The following is a 13,114-nucleotide window of genomic DNA, read 5'->3' as shown; positions in this document are numbered from 1 at the left end:
GCTACTGATGTGTTTGTATGGTGGTTGGGGGAATCTTATTGAATTTACTAAAAAATTCTGTGGAATTTAGGAGAGGCTACAGATATCTATGTAGTTTATGACAGGACAGGATAACAGTATACAGGAGCAGATAACAATTTCATACAACCCTGGTAAAATTACCTGACTAGATAAAGACTACCTCCAGCACTGTAGTCTAGCAAGCAGGAAACCCGTGCTGGATTTTCAAGGTCTCTGTGCAAAGTTGGTTTCTAAACCTAAGTAGAGTACAAAAATAAATGGCATAGAAGTAACATGTTTCCCTGATATTTATTGTATAGATAAAATAAGGGAATAAAACAGTCTGAATGGATAATCCTGACTAATGGCTATATAATGTGAAAGAAAGAGAACTAGCAATAGCAGTCCACTCTCAGAAAAGAGCACAGAAAGCTGCATTGGTATATGAAAGCTTTTGACACATAACTGAGAGGCATGAAAACACTTATTCACATAAGTACTTCTATGTAGTTTTATAGAGTTCAGTGGGATTACTCTTGTAAGTTAATTTTCCATGTGTATGAGTGTTTGTGGAATCAGATTCTTGTACAGGAGTTTTTTCCGCTTTCAGGAGCTGACATAAACTTGTGAAACGTTTGTACAAAATATTGCCACCTCCCCATCTCTCTTGACAAAACAAGAAACAGCATACTTAATACTACTTTTGTGTGTGTGCACATTTGTCTGTTGTAGTATCTGGTGAGTCCACTTTATGCAGCATTAAAAACAGAAGGGCTGGAAATCATTCAGGAGCTTCAGTGCCAGAACCAGCTGGATACCTCTGATACAGATGGATGGAGCAGCAGTAGTGATGAAATTCCAGAAAAAAAGCAACGACTAAGTCTATCAATAAAGCATCCAAAGAAATCACCGGTGCCAGCAGCGTATGATATTTATTCAATAACTATCTTCTATAGCAGTTTGGTTAGATCTTGCCAGTTAACTGGATGGTGAAATAGTTGCATTTAATGTAATTCTTCTTGGCATCTTACAATGCAACACCTGCATTGGATCTACTTTTTTCAATTTTATTTTTCAAAGTATAAATATCCAGAGATCATTTTATGGATTAAATCATTATTTGCCAAATTTAATTTAAAATAAAAAAGAATACCATTTGTTCTTAATACATCAACATCAAACAATCTTTGATTTTTTTGTATAGCTATACATTAAAATAGCAAAATAGAGAGTATGTAATATTTTAAAATTGTCTGTTTCATAGTTTTTATGTGAGTTTGTGTAAGCCACACAAAACACAACATATAACCCAGTCATATTTGTTCTGGAATCCGAAATACTCCATCATAATATATAATCCACATGTATTTCATTCTCACTTTAAAAATATTTGTGTAGATATTCGTAATTTTAAAAACGAATACAGTTTTATTCCTATTTAAACTTACTTGTTATTTGTAGAATTGAATGACCATGTTTTAGATCCTGATGTTGCAATTAATGGACAAAAGAGACCATCAAAAACCCATCTCACCCAAGGGGCAACATTAAAGCACTCCATTGTTCTGTTTTTTCAGTTAGTTACATCTTTGACCCATGATAACACTTTTAGAAAAGATGATTGCGTCTTCTACAGCTCTTCATGCGTGGCTGACTTTTTCAAGAATAATTGACCAAAGCTTTATTCCTCATGAATTAATATTAATTTATGCTTCTGAAGTTGTTTGTTGTTTTTTTTGGTTCACTCAAAATATAAGTATAAGAATATAAGTATAAGAATATAAGAATTAAGTAGTCATTTTTCTACAGCTACATTCCTACCTCCAAAACTGGTTAGTTCTAGCATCATTTACAAGGAATTGTATGTTGCTGAACGAATACTTTTAAAAATTAAAATAATGTGGTTAATTGCAGGCTTAGTCCCGTGAACATGAAAATGAAGAGCATGCTGTGGAATGCAATAAACAAGAAAGCTGCCTCCTTAGTATTTCTCCTGGAGCAAGATGCTCTGACATCAGACATTCTTCACATTGTAGAAGGGATTGCAGTAGTACTACGACTAGCTGCCCTGTGTACTGTTCATTGTTCTCAAAATTCTAACAGGTAAAAGTACCAAGTTGACCATTTATCTACTGGTGTCTTGTAAATGTGTAATTACGCCTTTGTAAACTTGTGTAACATCTGTAAGATTACCTGTGTACATACAGTAACTCCTCACTTAACGTTGTAGTTATGTTCCTGAAAAATGCGACTTTAAGTGAAACGATGTTAAGTGAATCCAATTTCCCCATAAGAATGAATGTAAATGGGGGGGTTAGGTTCCAGGGAAATTATTTTGCCATACAGTACAGTACAATAGTTGGGAGGTGCCCCCGCCTTACCCCACACAGGCACAGCCCACTGGCACTGGAGACAATGAGGCAGGCAAGGAGGCTGAAGGTGCTGTAGGCTAGGAGATGCACGTTGCTCAGCAGCAGCGTTAGCTTCCCCTACTCTGTAAGCAGCAGGGGCTGGGGGCTCAACCCTTGGCCTGCCCACGCCACCCCTTCCCCCAAGCCCCCACCGTTAACCTGCCTCTTCTTCCCTCCCTCCCCCTTTACTCCGCACGCCACATCCTCGCTTCTCCCTCTCCTGCCCGCGGCAATCAGCTGGCTTGCAGAATTCAGGGGGGTGGAGGGAGGAGCGAGGACACGGCGCACAGACTCCCCCTCCCTCCCTTGCCTCCTGAATACTGCAAGCCAGCTGATTGCTGCGGGCAGGAGGCAGGGGAGGGAGGGGGGAGATGTGCCGCGTCCTCGCTCCTCCCTCCTGCCCGCGGAAATCAGCTGGCTTGCGACATTCAGGGGGCAGGAGGGAGGGGGGAGGAGCGAGAACTTGGCGCGTAGGCTCCCCCCTCCCTCCCCTGCCTCCTGCCCGCGGCAGTCAGCTGGCTTGCACGTTCAGGAGGCAAGGGAGGAAGGGGGAGCCACCGCGCTGAATCCTCACTCCTCCCCCCTCCCTCCTGAACACCACAAGCCAGCTGATTGCCGTGGTTAGGAGGCGGGGGGAGGAGGCGGAAGGCGCTGATCCATGGGGTCTGCTGGCCGGTGGGAGGCGCTGTGTGTGTGGGAGCATAGGGGAGCTGATGGGGGGCTGCCAGCTGTGGACAAGGCAGGCAGCCAAATGGCGTTATAGCGAAGCATTGCACAACTTTAAATGGAGCATGTTCTGTAATTGAGCAGGGACGTAAAATCGAAACAACGTTAAGCGAGAGGACGTTAAGTGGGGAGTGACTGTGTCTGCATGCAACTGCAGGAAAGCTGCCTGCATTTTGAATAGGAGCATTTTCATAGATAGACTTTTGGTTATAATTTAGAAAAAACTCACAACATTACAACGTTCACATGATTTCTAAATCTTTTTCTTTAATAGCATGGATCATAAAGTTGCTCATATGTGTAGCTTAAGCAGTCATAAACGTAATGCTGCTTCGTCTTCAGATTCTGAGGTGAATTTGCAACTGATCTGGATTTCTTCTGACTTCGTTGTGAGAGTAGTGACAGTCTGCAGGAACCTTTTAGCGTCTACTGCTCAGATTGCTAACCTGGAGCCAGTGATTGACAGAATAGTGAAAATCTTTGATGCTTTATTTTATATGCAAGGTGAGAAGCTGTTGAAATTAAAAGCTCTTTGCTGAATTCTGATACTTGGTAAACTTAAAAATGCAGATAGAAGTTGGCTGGTTTGTTGTGATGGATGAATTTATTAAAGTTTAGACTTTGTGCCTGAGCTTAATGCTCCACTTTTCAGTGTACAGTAACTCCTCGCTTAACGTTGTAGTTATGTTCCTGAAAAATGCGAGTTTAAGCGAAACGATGTTAAGCGAATCCAATTTCCCCATAAGAATTAATGTAAATGGGGAGGTTAGGTTCCAGGGAAATTTTTCACACACACACACGTTTTAAACAAACAATTTAATACTGTTCACAGCTATGATGATTGTGAAGCTTGGTTGAGGTGGTTTAGTCAGAGGGTGGAAGAGGGTGGGGTATTTCCCAGGGAATCCCTTGATGAACTAGCACTCGGCTGAGCCCTCAAGGGTTAACACGTTGTTAAAGGCAGCAGGAATGGAGGGGAGGGGAGACAGCATAGCAGACAGAGACAGACACGCACCTTGTGTGTGGGAGAGAGAAATGCACACTGCCCCTTTAAGTAAGCTGACCCACTCTTAAGTGCATTGTCTTTTTAAGTGGATCAGGAAGTTGAGACAGCAGCTGCTGCCCCTAGCTCTCTCTGTCTCTCTCCGTCCGTGTCCCCACCCTGCTCTATATGGAGAAGGGGTAAGCAGGGTGTAGGAGCAGGGAGACACCCTGACATTAGCCCTCCCCCTTCTACCCCCCCCCCCCCCACAGTAAGCAGGAGGCTCGGGGAGCAGCTCCAAGGCAGAGGGCAGGAACAGCACATGGCAGTGGGGGGAGGGACAGCTGAACTGCCGATTGATAGCCTTCTGGGCGACTGCTGCACAGGGAAGTTAGGGGAGTGGGGAGCTGATAGGGGGGCTGCCGGTCCACCCTGGTTACATGTCCCCACCAGCTAGCTCCAACGCGCTGCTCTTCCTGCAAGCAGTGGACAAAGCAGGAGGGCTGCCAAATGACGTTAGAAGGGAGCATTGCACAACTTTAAATGAGCATGTTCCCTAATTGATCAGCAACGAAACAACGTTAACCGGGACGACTTTAAGTGAGGAGTTACTGTACACAATAGGAATCCTAGTTGCATTAAAGGCAGTTTCATCAACTGGGAGGTTGTGGGAAGACTTTTCTTTGTGGAATGCATCCGTCTTGAAAACTAATAAACTGTGTTTCCTTTTTCATTTGTGTATGCTTCTGTTGTCTCTCTTCTTCTTTGGCCAAAACCGATCTGTGGACAGTGACTGTGCCTAAGAAATGAACTTTGTAGATGGTACTTTTTCACATAACTTTAGAATGTTTTGCTCTAATACATAATTGCTTTACTGTTTCACTTCTAAAATGCAGAATTCTGATAACATGGGTGGATTGGTACTGTACTTCTCTTTAGGAAAATATAATGTATTCTGCTCTGTAACTAAATAAAGTATAATATACACATCCATTTTGTAAGCCATGTAGACTAACAAATATGGTTTATGTGGGTTTTCCCTAGGGAAGAGCCATCTTAATGATCAGATTCTTGAAAATTTATGTGAAATGTTATCTCTGCCATGGATATATGGCCATTCTGATGACTCTTCTTTCAAGCTGTCTCCTTTCAGCTCAGATCTTCTAGATCTGAGCCAACAGATTGCAAATAGTTTCTGTAAGTATGGATACCATATTAGAGCTCTTCTATGATTGCACATTTGTGTATTTAATATGCTGCATATACATTGCTGTTCCTTTCATATGAGCTTCATAAATGCATTTGCTAGAGACAAACAGGAAGCATAACTTGGTATGTACCAGGCCTTACCTATCAACTTATGTTCAACATAAAATTTCACTGAAGATTCTAGCCCATATGGTTGTATGGGTAATCTTCTGAATGTGAACTGATGCAATGTTGTATCCATGAATATCCAGTCAGTCTGACACAATAGAGAACAGTGAACTGGCCAACCAAATCCTCAAATCTGTATCTCTTTCCAGCCATATGTTGCATTTGAGAGGAGGAGTTTAAAGTGCCAGAAAGCTATCATAGAAGATTAGGGTTGGAAGAGACCTCAGGAGGTCATCTAGTCCAACCCCCTGCTCAAAGCAGGACCAACCCCAACTAAATCATCCCAGTCAGGGCTTTGTCAAGCCGGGCCTTAAAAACCTCTAAGGATGGAGATTCCACCACCTCGCTAGGTAACCATTCCAGTGCTTCACCACCCTCTTAGTGAAATATTTTTTCCTAATATCCAACCTAGACCTCCGCCACTGCAATTTGAGACCATTGCTTCTTGCTCTGTCATCTGCCACCACAGGGAACAGCCTAGCTCCATCCTCTTTCGAACCCTCCTTCAAGTAGTTGAAGGCTGCTATCAAATCCCCCCTCACTCTTCTGCAGTCTAAATGAGCCCAGTTCCCTCAGCCTCTTCTTGTAAGTCATGTGACCCAGCCCCCTAATCGTTTTCGTTGCCCTCCTCTGGCCTGTCTCCAATTTCTCCACATCCTTTCTGTAGTGGAGGGCCCAAAACTGGATGCAGTACTCCAAGTGTGGCCTCACCAGTGCTGAATAGAGGGGAATAATCACTTCCCTCGATCTTCTGGTAGTTCTCCTACTAATGCAGCCCAATAAGCCATTAGCCTTCTTGGCAACAAGGGCACACTGTTGACTCATATCCAGCTTCTCATCCACTGTAATCCCCAGGTCCCTTTCTGCAGAACTGCCGCTTAGCCAGTCGGTTCCCAGCCTGTAGCAGTGCATGGGAGTCTTCCATCCTAAGTGCAGGACTCTGCACTTGTCCTTGTTGAACCTCATCAGATTTCTTTTGGCCCAGTCTTCCAAGCTAGCTGGTTTCTTTATGATTTATAAGGACTCCCAAGTCTATCTCTCTTTTTAGTAGTAAGTGCAATAGTTGTCTCTTTAGATACCAATACATCACCAAACAGCTTCTGCGAGGACTGTGTCACCTACAAATATGGAATTATTAGAGGAACACCTCTGAACATGTGTAAGCATGTTAAATGGTAAAAATAGAGTTGATGCAGTAGTAAGGTTTGGGGAAGAAGTTTCTTACAATGTTAACTTGGCCACACCATATACCTTTGTTTTATGGCCTGTGTTAATTGTTAAGGCTGCAAGTTTGTCACGGAGGTCACGGAAGTCACGGATTCCGTGACTTTCTGTGACTTCTGCAGCAGCTGGTGTTGACCCAGGGGCTGCCTGAGCGGCCAGCAGCAGCAGTTTGGGTGTGTGGGAGGGGGCTCAGGGCTAGGGGCAGGGGTGTGTGTGGCATGCTTACCTGGGGTGGGGGGCCCCCTGAAGCTCCTAGGTGGCGGAGGGGCGTCTTTGTGCCACGCGCTGCCTGCCCCCGCAGCTCCCATTGGCTATGCTTGTGGTGGGATCAGCGGAGGAGCCCCTGCCTCTGCCACCTAGGAGCTGCAGGAACAGAGCCGGTAGGAAACCCCGCCAACACCCCCAGCACCAGCGCGGGTCCCGGGTCACCTCCCCCAGCACCCGCAGCGCCCCCAGACCGCCTCCTCTTCCCCCCCCCAGCGCGAGTCCCGGGTCACCTCCCCCAGCACCCGCAGCGCCCCCAGATTGCCTCCTCCCCCCCAAGCACCGCCACCCAAGTTTTAGTCATAGTGGGTATTTTTAGTAAAAGTCATGGACAGGTCACTGAGCCCATGAATTTTTGTTTATGGCCGGTGACCTGTCCATGACTTTTACTAAAAATACCCATGACTAAAACATAGCCTTATATGAGAACAATATGGCTAGGTTAACACTGCATGAGGAAAAAAAATAGCTTATTTAAATGAGAGAGCAAAGATTAAAACAGAAGAAATGGGGTATATAAATCATAGCATATTAAGTCTGTTTGCAAATCCTGAGACATAGGTGTGCCTTGTATTAATTGCCTTAAAGAAATTGTCTCATTTCTACAGTATATTTTCTTTCCACCAGTTAGTCTTGTTCTTTCTATTCTATTGGCAACAACAAAGAACTAATAGTATTCAAAGCCTTATGTAATGTTTGATTTTTGTTTTGTTTTTTCTCCCTCTTCTTCTCCATAGCACCTCAAACTCAGTCACACTGTGTATTCCTTCTGTCTCTGTTCCCAAAAAACATATGTTTCGATTGGAGAAAATGTGTTTACCATTGGGCACTACAGAGTCACCATGAAGTCATCCGAGCTAGTTGTGTTAAAGGATTCCCTGTCCTCCTGCACCAATTAAGTGTGAAATCTTACAGCATAATTCCCAAATCTCTCTTGTATGTATTAGTGCTGCTTTCACTTTTCCGATTACATGCTTGAAAAAGAAAACTAGTACAGGAATGTTAGTGTTGGTGGATTGTTATTTTATTATTTATTTATATAGCATCCAAAATGTACTAGGGATCTCTCAGAACATATAAAAGACACATTCTCTGCCCATCAATCTTAGTCTAGATCAGGGGTAGGCAACCTTTCAGAAGTGGTGTGCCGACTCTTCATTTATTCACTCTAATTAAAGGTTTCGCGTGCCAGTAATACATGTTAACGTTTTTAGAAGGTCTCTTTCTATAAGTCTATAATATATAACTAAACTATTGTTGTATATAAAGTAAATAAGGTTTTTTAAATGTTTAAGAAGCTTCATTTAAAATTAAATTAAAATGCAGAGCCCCCCAGACCGGTGGCCAGGACCCAGGCAGTGTGAGTGCCACTGAAAATCAGCTCGCGTGCCACCTTCGGCACACGTGCCATAGGTTGCCTACCCCTGGTCTAGATAAACAAAAACAAACATGGGGAAGGGGGTTCATTGTGCAACAAACTGTGAAAGAAGTTATGGTTGTGCCTCATAGCTTTTTATACAGTCCCATTCTGTTTTCTTTCACCCGCCCCCCTCCCATGTACCTGCCTTACCCTCTGCCCAATTTTGCACATGCAGCCTGCCTATTCCTGTGCTAGTATACCAGATTAAAGATATCTTCTTTCTCCATCTACATTCTACCCTGTCCACCTCCCTTGTAGACTTAGCACAGAGTTTGAGTCAGTGATAAAAAAGAAAAACAAATAGCCATTATAGAGAGCCATTATAGAGAGCAACTATTTATGTATACATAATTTTTTTCATTTAACTTGTTAAATATATGGAAATTATTGAATGTATTGCATATAAAATGCAAATGACTCATTAAGTGATATACTGAAGATTTTTTTTCTTCTTTCATTACAGAGACCAAATCAATGATGTTTCTGAGTTAGTCAAGAAGGCTTGTGCCAGTATTGCTGGGAAATTAGCTTGCTGTCTTGCTGGGACATTTAATTTAAGTCCTCAATTAACAGAACCTGATATTGAGCATGTAACTTATGATATTTTATGTAGCAGCCTCACGGTGATCTCTGCTCACGAAAATACATGTTCAGTGAAAGCCTCCATTTTCAAGCCATTTTTTAATCTTCTTGAAAGCAAAGTACCTAGTTCAGTAAAGCTAGGTAAAGTGATTTTATTTTTTTTCTTAGCCTTCACACTCTTATGTAGTATACTAAAATTACTTGCACTGTCCTTTTTCGCCACCCGACTTCTGTGTTGTATTCCTTCTATCAACCTGCAACTTGTACAGTAGGTGAGAAGAAGAGTGTTTGCATATGGTCTGACAACACAACTTATGTGTTGGTAAGTCTGACCTGTGATACCTCACCGCTGAGTGCCCTCAACTCGTGTTGAAGTCAATGAGGATTGTGGTTGCTTAGCATTTAGCACTAAAGGGCCTCTCCTTAATTGTTAACTTGTATCTTCTATTTAATACCTTTCACTAATTCCACTCTTTTTTGTCTTTTTTGTCTCCCATCCCATTTTCTCAATCTTTATTTGCTTTCTTTTAGTATGTTATAAATTAATAGTAGACCTCCTTCCCAAATAGGTCAAGCACTTGACTTTTGAAATGGTTGATGAATATGCAAGCTTTCTGGAAGCAAGAATATACAAGCTTTCTGGAAGCAAAGAGAAATTGTGCTCATGATATTTTCCATTGGCTCTAGCTGGCAGAAGCAAAAAAAATGAATGCTTGACATATCATATCAGCTTCTGTTCCTCAACCCACACAACTGACATCTTAATATTTTTATTGGCTAACGTACAGTCAGCATTCACAAAATAGTTATGGTGATGCACAGTGTAAGCAAACTACAGTAGCCACTTGTGTATTTCTGTACACCATATTGCTCAACAAATGTCACTATAGATATATAAACATGAACTTTCAAGCATGGTTAACTTAGTATCAGATATTAGTTGTAGATGTTAAGTCCAATTAAATCTAATATCTACTGTAGTTACTCATTCTGTACCTTTCAGTAGAAGTCTAACATTTGATATAAATCTGAATTATAAATAGCCATTTTGTTTGACACTTTTTTAAATAGCTTTATGAAATATAAAACAGGCTGTTTGATGTTTTTGTATATTATTTTATCATTAATTATTCTGGTACGTTTTTAAAAGAATTAAACACTTATCTTCCTTTTCCTTCTTCAACCCATTTCTCTCTCCCTTAGCATTTATAGAGAATATACCTCATCTTTGCAAACATCTGGACTTTAGAGATGATGAATCGGATGTAAAGATTCTTGTTGGAGCTTTACTAAATCTAATGGAAGATCCAGATAAAGATGTAAGAGTGGCATTCAGTGACAATATCAGGAACATATTGGCATCCTTGGACTCCGAGGAAGGATTCATAAAAGAGGTGAACCCAAGACTTCTTTTCTAATGCCAAAAATGCAAAACTGTTACAACAAAAACAATCTTGTTTAACTAATATGTTGAATACTTTGTCCATTTCAAATTTGTTTTTTCAGCTTTTTGTTTCAAGAATGAAAGAGGCCTATACAAATGCTAAAATTTCAAGAAATAATGAGTTGAAGGATACATTAATTCTAACAACAGGGGATATTGGAAGGTACCTTTTGGTTGTATGTTTTATTTTGAACCATTCGTAAGTATTTTCGGTTTATAGTTCCGAGAAACTTGTTGCACAGGTGTGAATACAAGAATAATACTCTTCAGAGCCCCATCTTTGCAGATACATCCACACAGGCAGACCCTTGCATCTGTACTGAGCCTTGGTGTATTCACTAGGGTTCCACGTGGAAGGGTCTTCTGTCATAGGTCCAGTTGTGTAGGGTCAGAGCCCAAGTGATAGTATTTTTTTTCTTTAGGAAAAGATAGCATTATAATTGGTTTTGGAAGGATTCAGTTTTTATTGAGAAACATTGATTTCACTGTACACACACAAACTGACAAATATTTCCACATATGATTATGGTTACGGTTCAGTATTTAACTTTTTGAATCTCATTGTCTACTATCACTAAATAATTCTCGCCTGACATCCCATAATTTCCTAAAAGTGTGAAAATTTAAATTGAGAAAATAAAGATATTATCCTTCAAAATTAATTTTAAAAGTTCAATTCTGCCAAGCCTAATTATAATTAATAAAGACAAGTCCATTCAAAGAGTAAGTCTTTATACTAAATGATGATTAAATACTATATATTCATATTTGTTGAAATCATCTGTTCTTTACCATGGCATCCATTTTGTGTACAATAGGAGATTATATAAAAATACAGTGACAAATTGTATTTATCATGGTAACCTGCATATGTTAGAGGTAGTCTCACTAGTGTTGTAACTAGCATTTCATGCTAACAGTGTAATTTTTTTCTGCTCACTTTTGAAAGGGCAGCGAAAGGGGATTTGGTGCCATTTGCGCTCTTGCATTTGTTGCACTGTTTGTTGTCAAAGTCAGCATCCGTGGCTGGAGCAGCATATACGGAAATTAGAGCACTGGCTGCCGCCAAGTCTATAAAACTGCAAGCCCTTTTCAGTCAGTACAAGAAACCTATCTGTCAGGTGAGGAAAAAGAGTATTACTTTCGGGAGCACACATTATATTGCTAGGTTGCAAAGGAAAACATTGCCTCACAGATGTGAATTTGTGTGGCAATGTTTTCCCCATTCACTTTTAAAAGTGGTGCTGAAAGTAAAATTTAAAAAAAAGCTTTTGTTTTATGTAGAGTACAAACAGGAGGAGTTCTATTTGACATAAATTTCTAAAAGAAATTAACCTTTTCAAGGAAGACTGGGACTCTTACTTTTGACTGGGTTTGTGACACCAGCAGTGTCATTCTGTTTCCCTCTCATGTCCCAGCCCCCTAAGTATTGAAATAATAGAACCACATAATCTTTTGCATTATATGGCACACTTCCTCTACTTTTAAAATTGATATTACATTTGATCTTATGTTACAGTCATAATGCAACAGTGATTTTTCCCACAGGTTATTTAAAAGGTTAAGTTCTTTTCAGTTTTTAAATATTCCCAGAAGGCAGTAATGTAACATCAGTTTCTAGCTGGATGACATGCCACCATTAAGGTTTCCAAAGTAAATTTTTTAAACTACAACTTGAGTATCGTCAAATGTAATGATCCATGGTTTTCAGTTTTGGTCATCCTCAATTTAGTGTAAGTAGAAGAAAAATGTAGACAGGAAGAAAGAGAAGCTAAAACTTTTATCCTTAGATTAAGTGCTTGGCTGTATATCTTTGTTCAGTGTGGATTTTATGTTCTGGAGGTAGAAAACTAATATTGAAAGTTATCTTTTAATGTTTAGTTTCTAGTGGAATCCCTGCACTCCAGCCAGATGGCAGTACTTTCTAACACTCCATGCCAGAGTAATGAGCTACAAAAACAAGAGGCTGCTCATCAGAGAAGGATGGCCCTGGACACGTTATCTGAAATTGCCAATGTATTTGATTTCCCAGACCTCAACCGCTTTCTGTCTGTGAGTTGATAGGTTTTTTACTTCTGAATTTTGTGAGCTTGGATTTTTTTTAAATTTTAGTCCACTATCTTCCTGTAAATCTTGTAACTCTGGATTTGTTTCTTAACCCCCTCCTCCTCTAATTGTTGGTAGCTATAAATTGGGATAATTTAGAATTGCTGCTGGCAATTTAAGCAGGGAGGAGATGTTCAATCCAGAAACTGCGGCATATTGAGTGGTTCAGAGTCTGAGGGGAGGCAAACTACCCAAGTATTAAACAAAAGTACTCATTTATTATTTATTGGCTTCTGCAGCTTCTGAGTGGATAAGATGTTCAATCAAAAGTCTCTATTTTGAGCCCATTTTTTGAGCCCTCATTCAGGATATTTTTTTTCCTTCTCTGTAAGTAACCTTCTGTTCTTTGTTTCAAGCAGAAAATACCAAGATGCTTTGGTTAAATAACATCTTCATTTGTTGCCCTCCTTAATATAAACACTGCTTTTTTTCTTTAAGGTCAAAGGGCTTGTCTATACTGCCCTGCAGATCGGACTACAAGAGCAGTGCACACCAAAGTTCTGTGCTGTAACTTCCCGTGTGGCTGCTGCAGAACTATAAGTTCCTAGTTTGCATTAATGTTGTCCTGTTTGAAGAGG

At 40.7% G+C, this 13,114-nt stretch overlaps 1 protein-coding gene across 1 annotated transcript in view; it reads left to right on the top strand.

The window, feature by feature from the left end:
• Positions 1-13,114, top strand: part of ATR (ATR serine/threonine kinase) — an 87,070-nt gene that overhangs the window by 10,758 nt on the left and 63,198 nt on the right. Inside the window, exons 5-14 of the mRNA XM_024211093.2 lie at positions 733-923; positions 1,915-2,103; positions 3,412-3,641; positions 5,164-5,316; positions 7,722-7,920; positions 8,868-9,127; positions 10,190-10,380; positions 10,493-10,593; positions 11,380-11,551; positions 12,312-12,482. Of these exons, the coding sequence (XP_024066861.2) occupies positions 733-923; positions 1,915-2,103; positions 3,412-3,641; positions 5,164-5,316; positions 7,722-7,920; positions 8,868-9,127; positions 10,190-10,380; positions 10,493-10,593; positions 11,380-11,551; positions 12,312-12,482 (1,857 nt within the window). The remainder of the gene's footprint in view (positions 1-732; positions 924-1,914; positions 2,104-3,411; positions 3,642-5,163; positions 5,317-7,721; positions 7,921-8,867; positions 9,128-10,189; positions 10,381-10,492; positions 10,594-11,379; positions 11,552-12,311; positions 12,483-13,114) is intronic.

Source organism: Terrapene carolina, unplaced genomic scaffold, assembly GCF_002925995.2.
Source record: "Terrapene carolina triunguis isolate 2854851 unplaced genomic scaffold, T_m_triunguis-2.0 Scaffold88, whole genome shotgun sequence".
NCBI classification, from domain to species: domain Eukaryota; kingdom Metazoa; phylum Chordata; order Testudines; family Emydidae; genus Terrapene; species Terrapene triunguis.
This window is presented reverse-complemented; position numbering and strand designations above follow the sequence as displayed.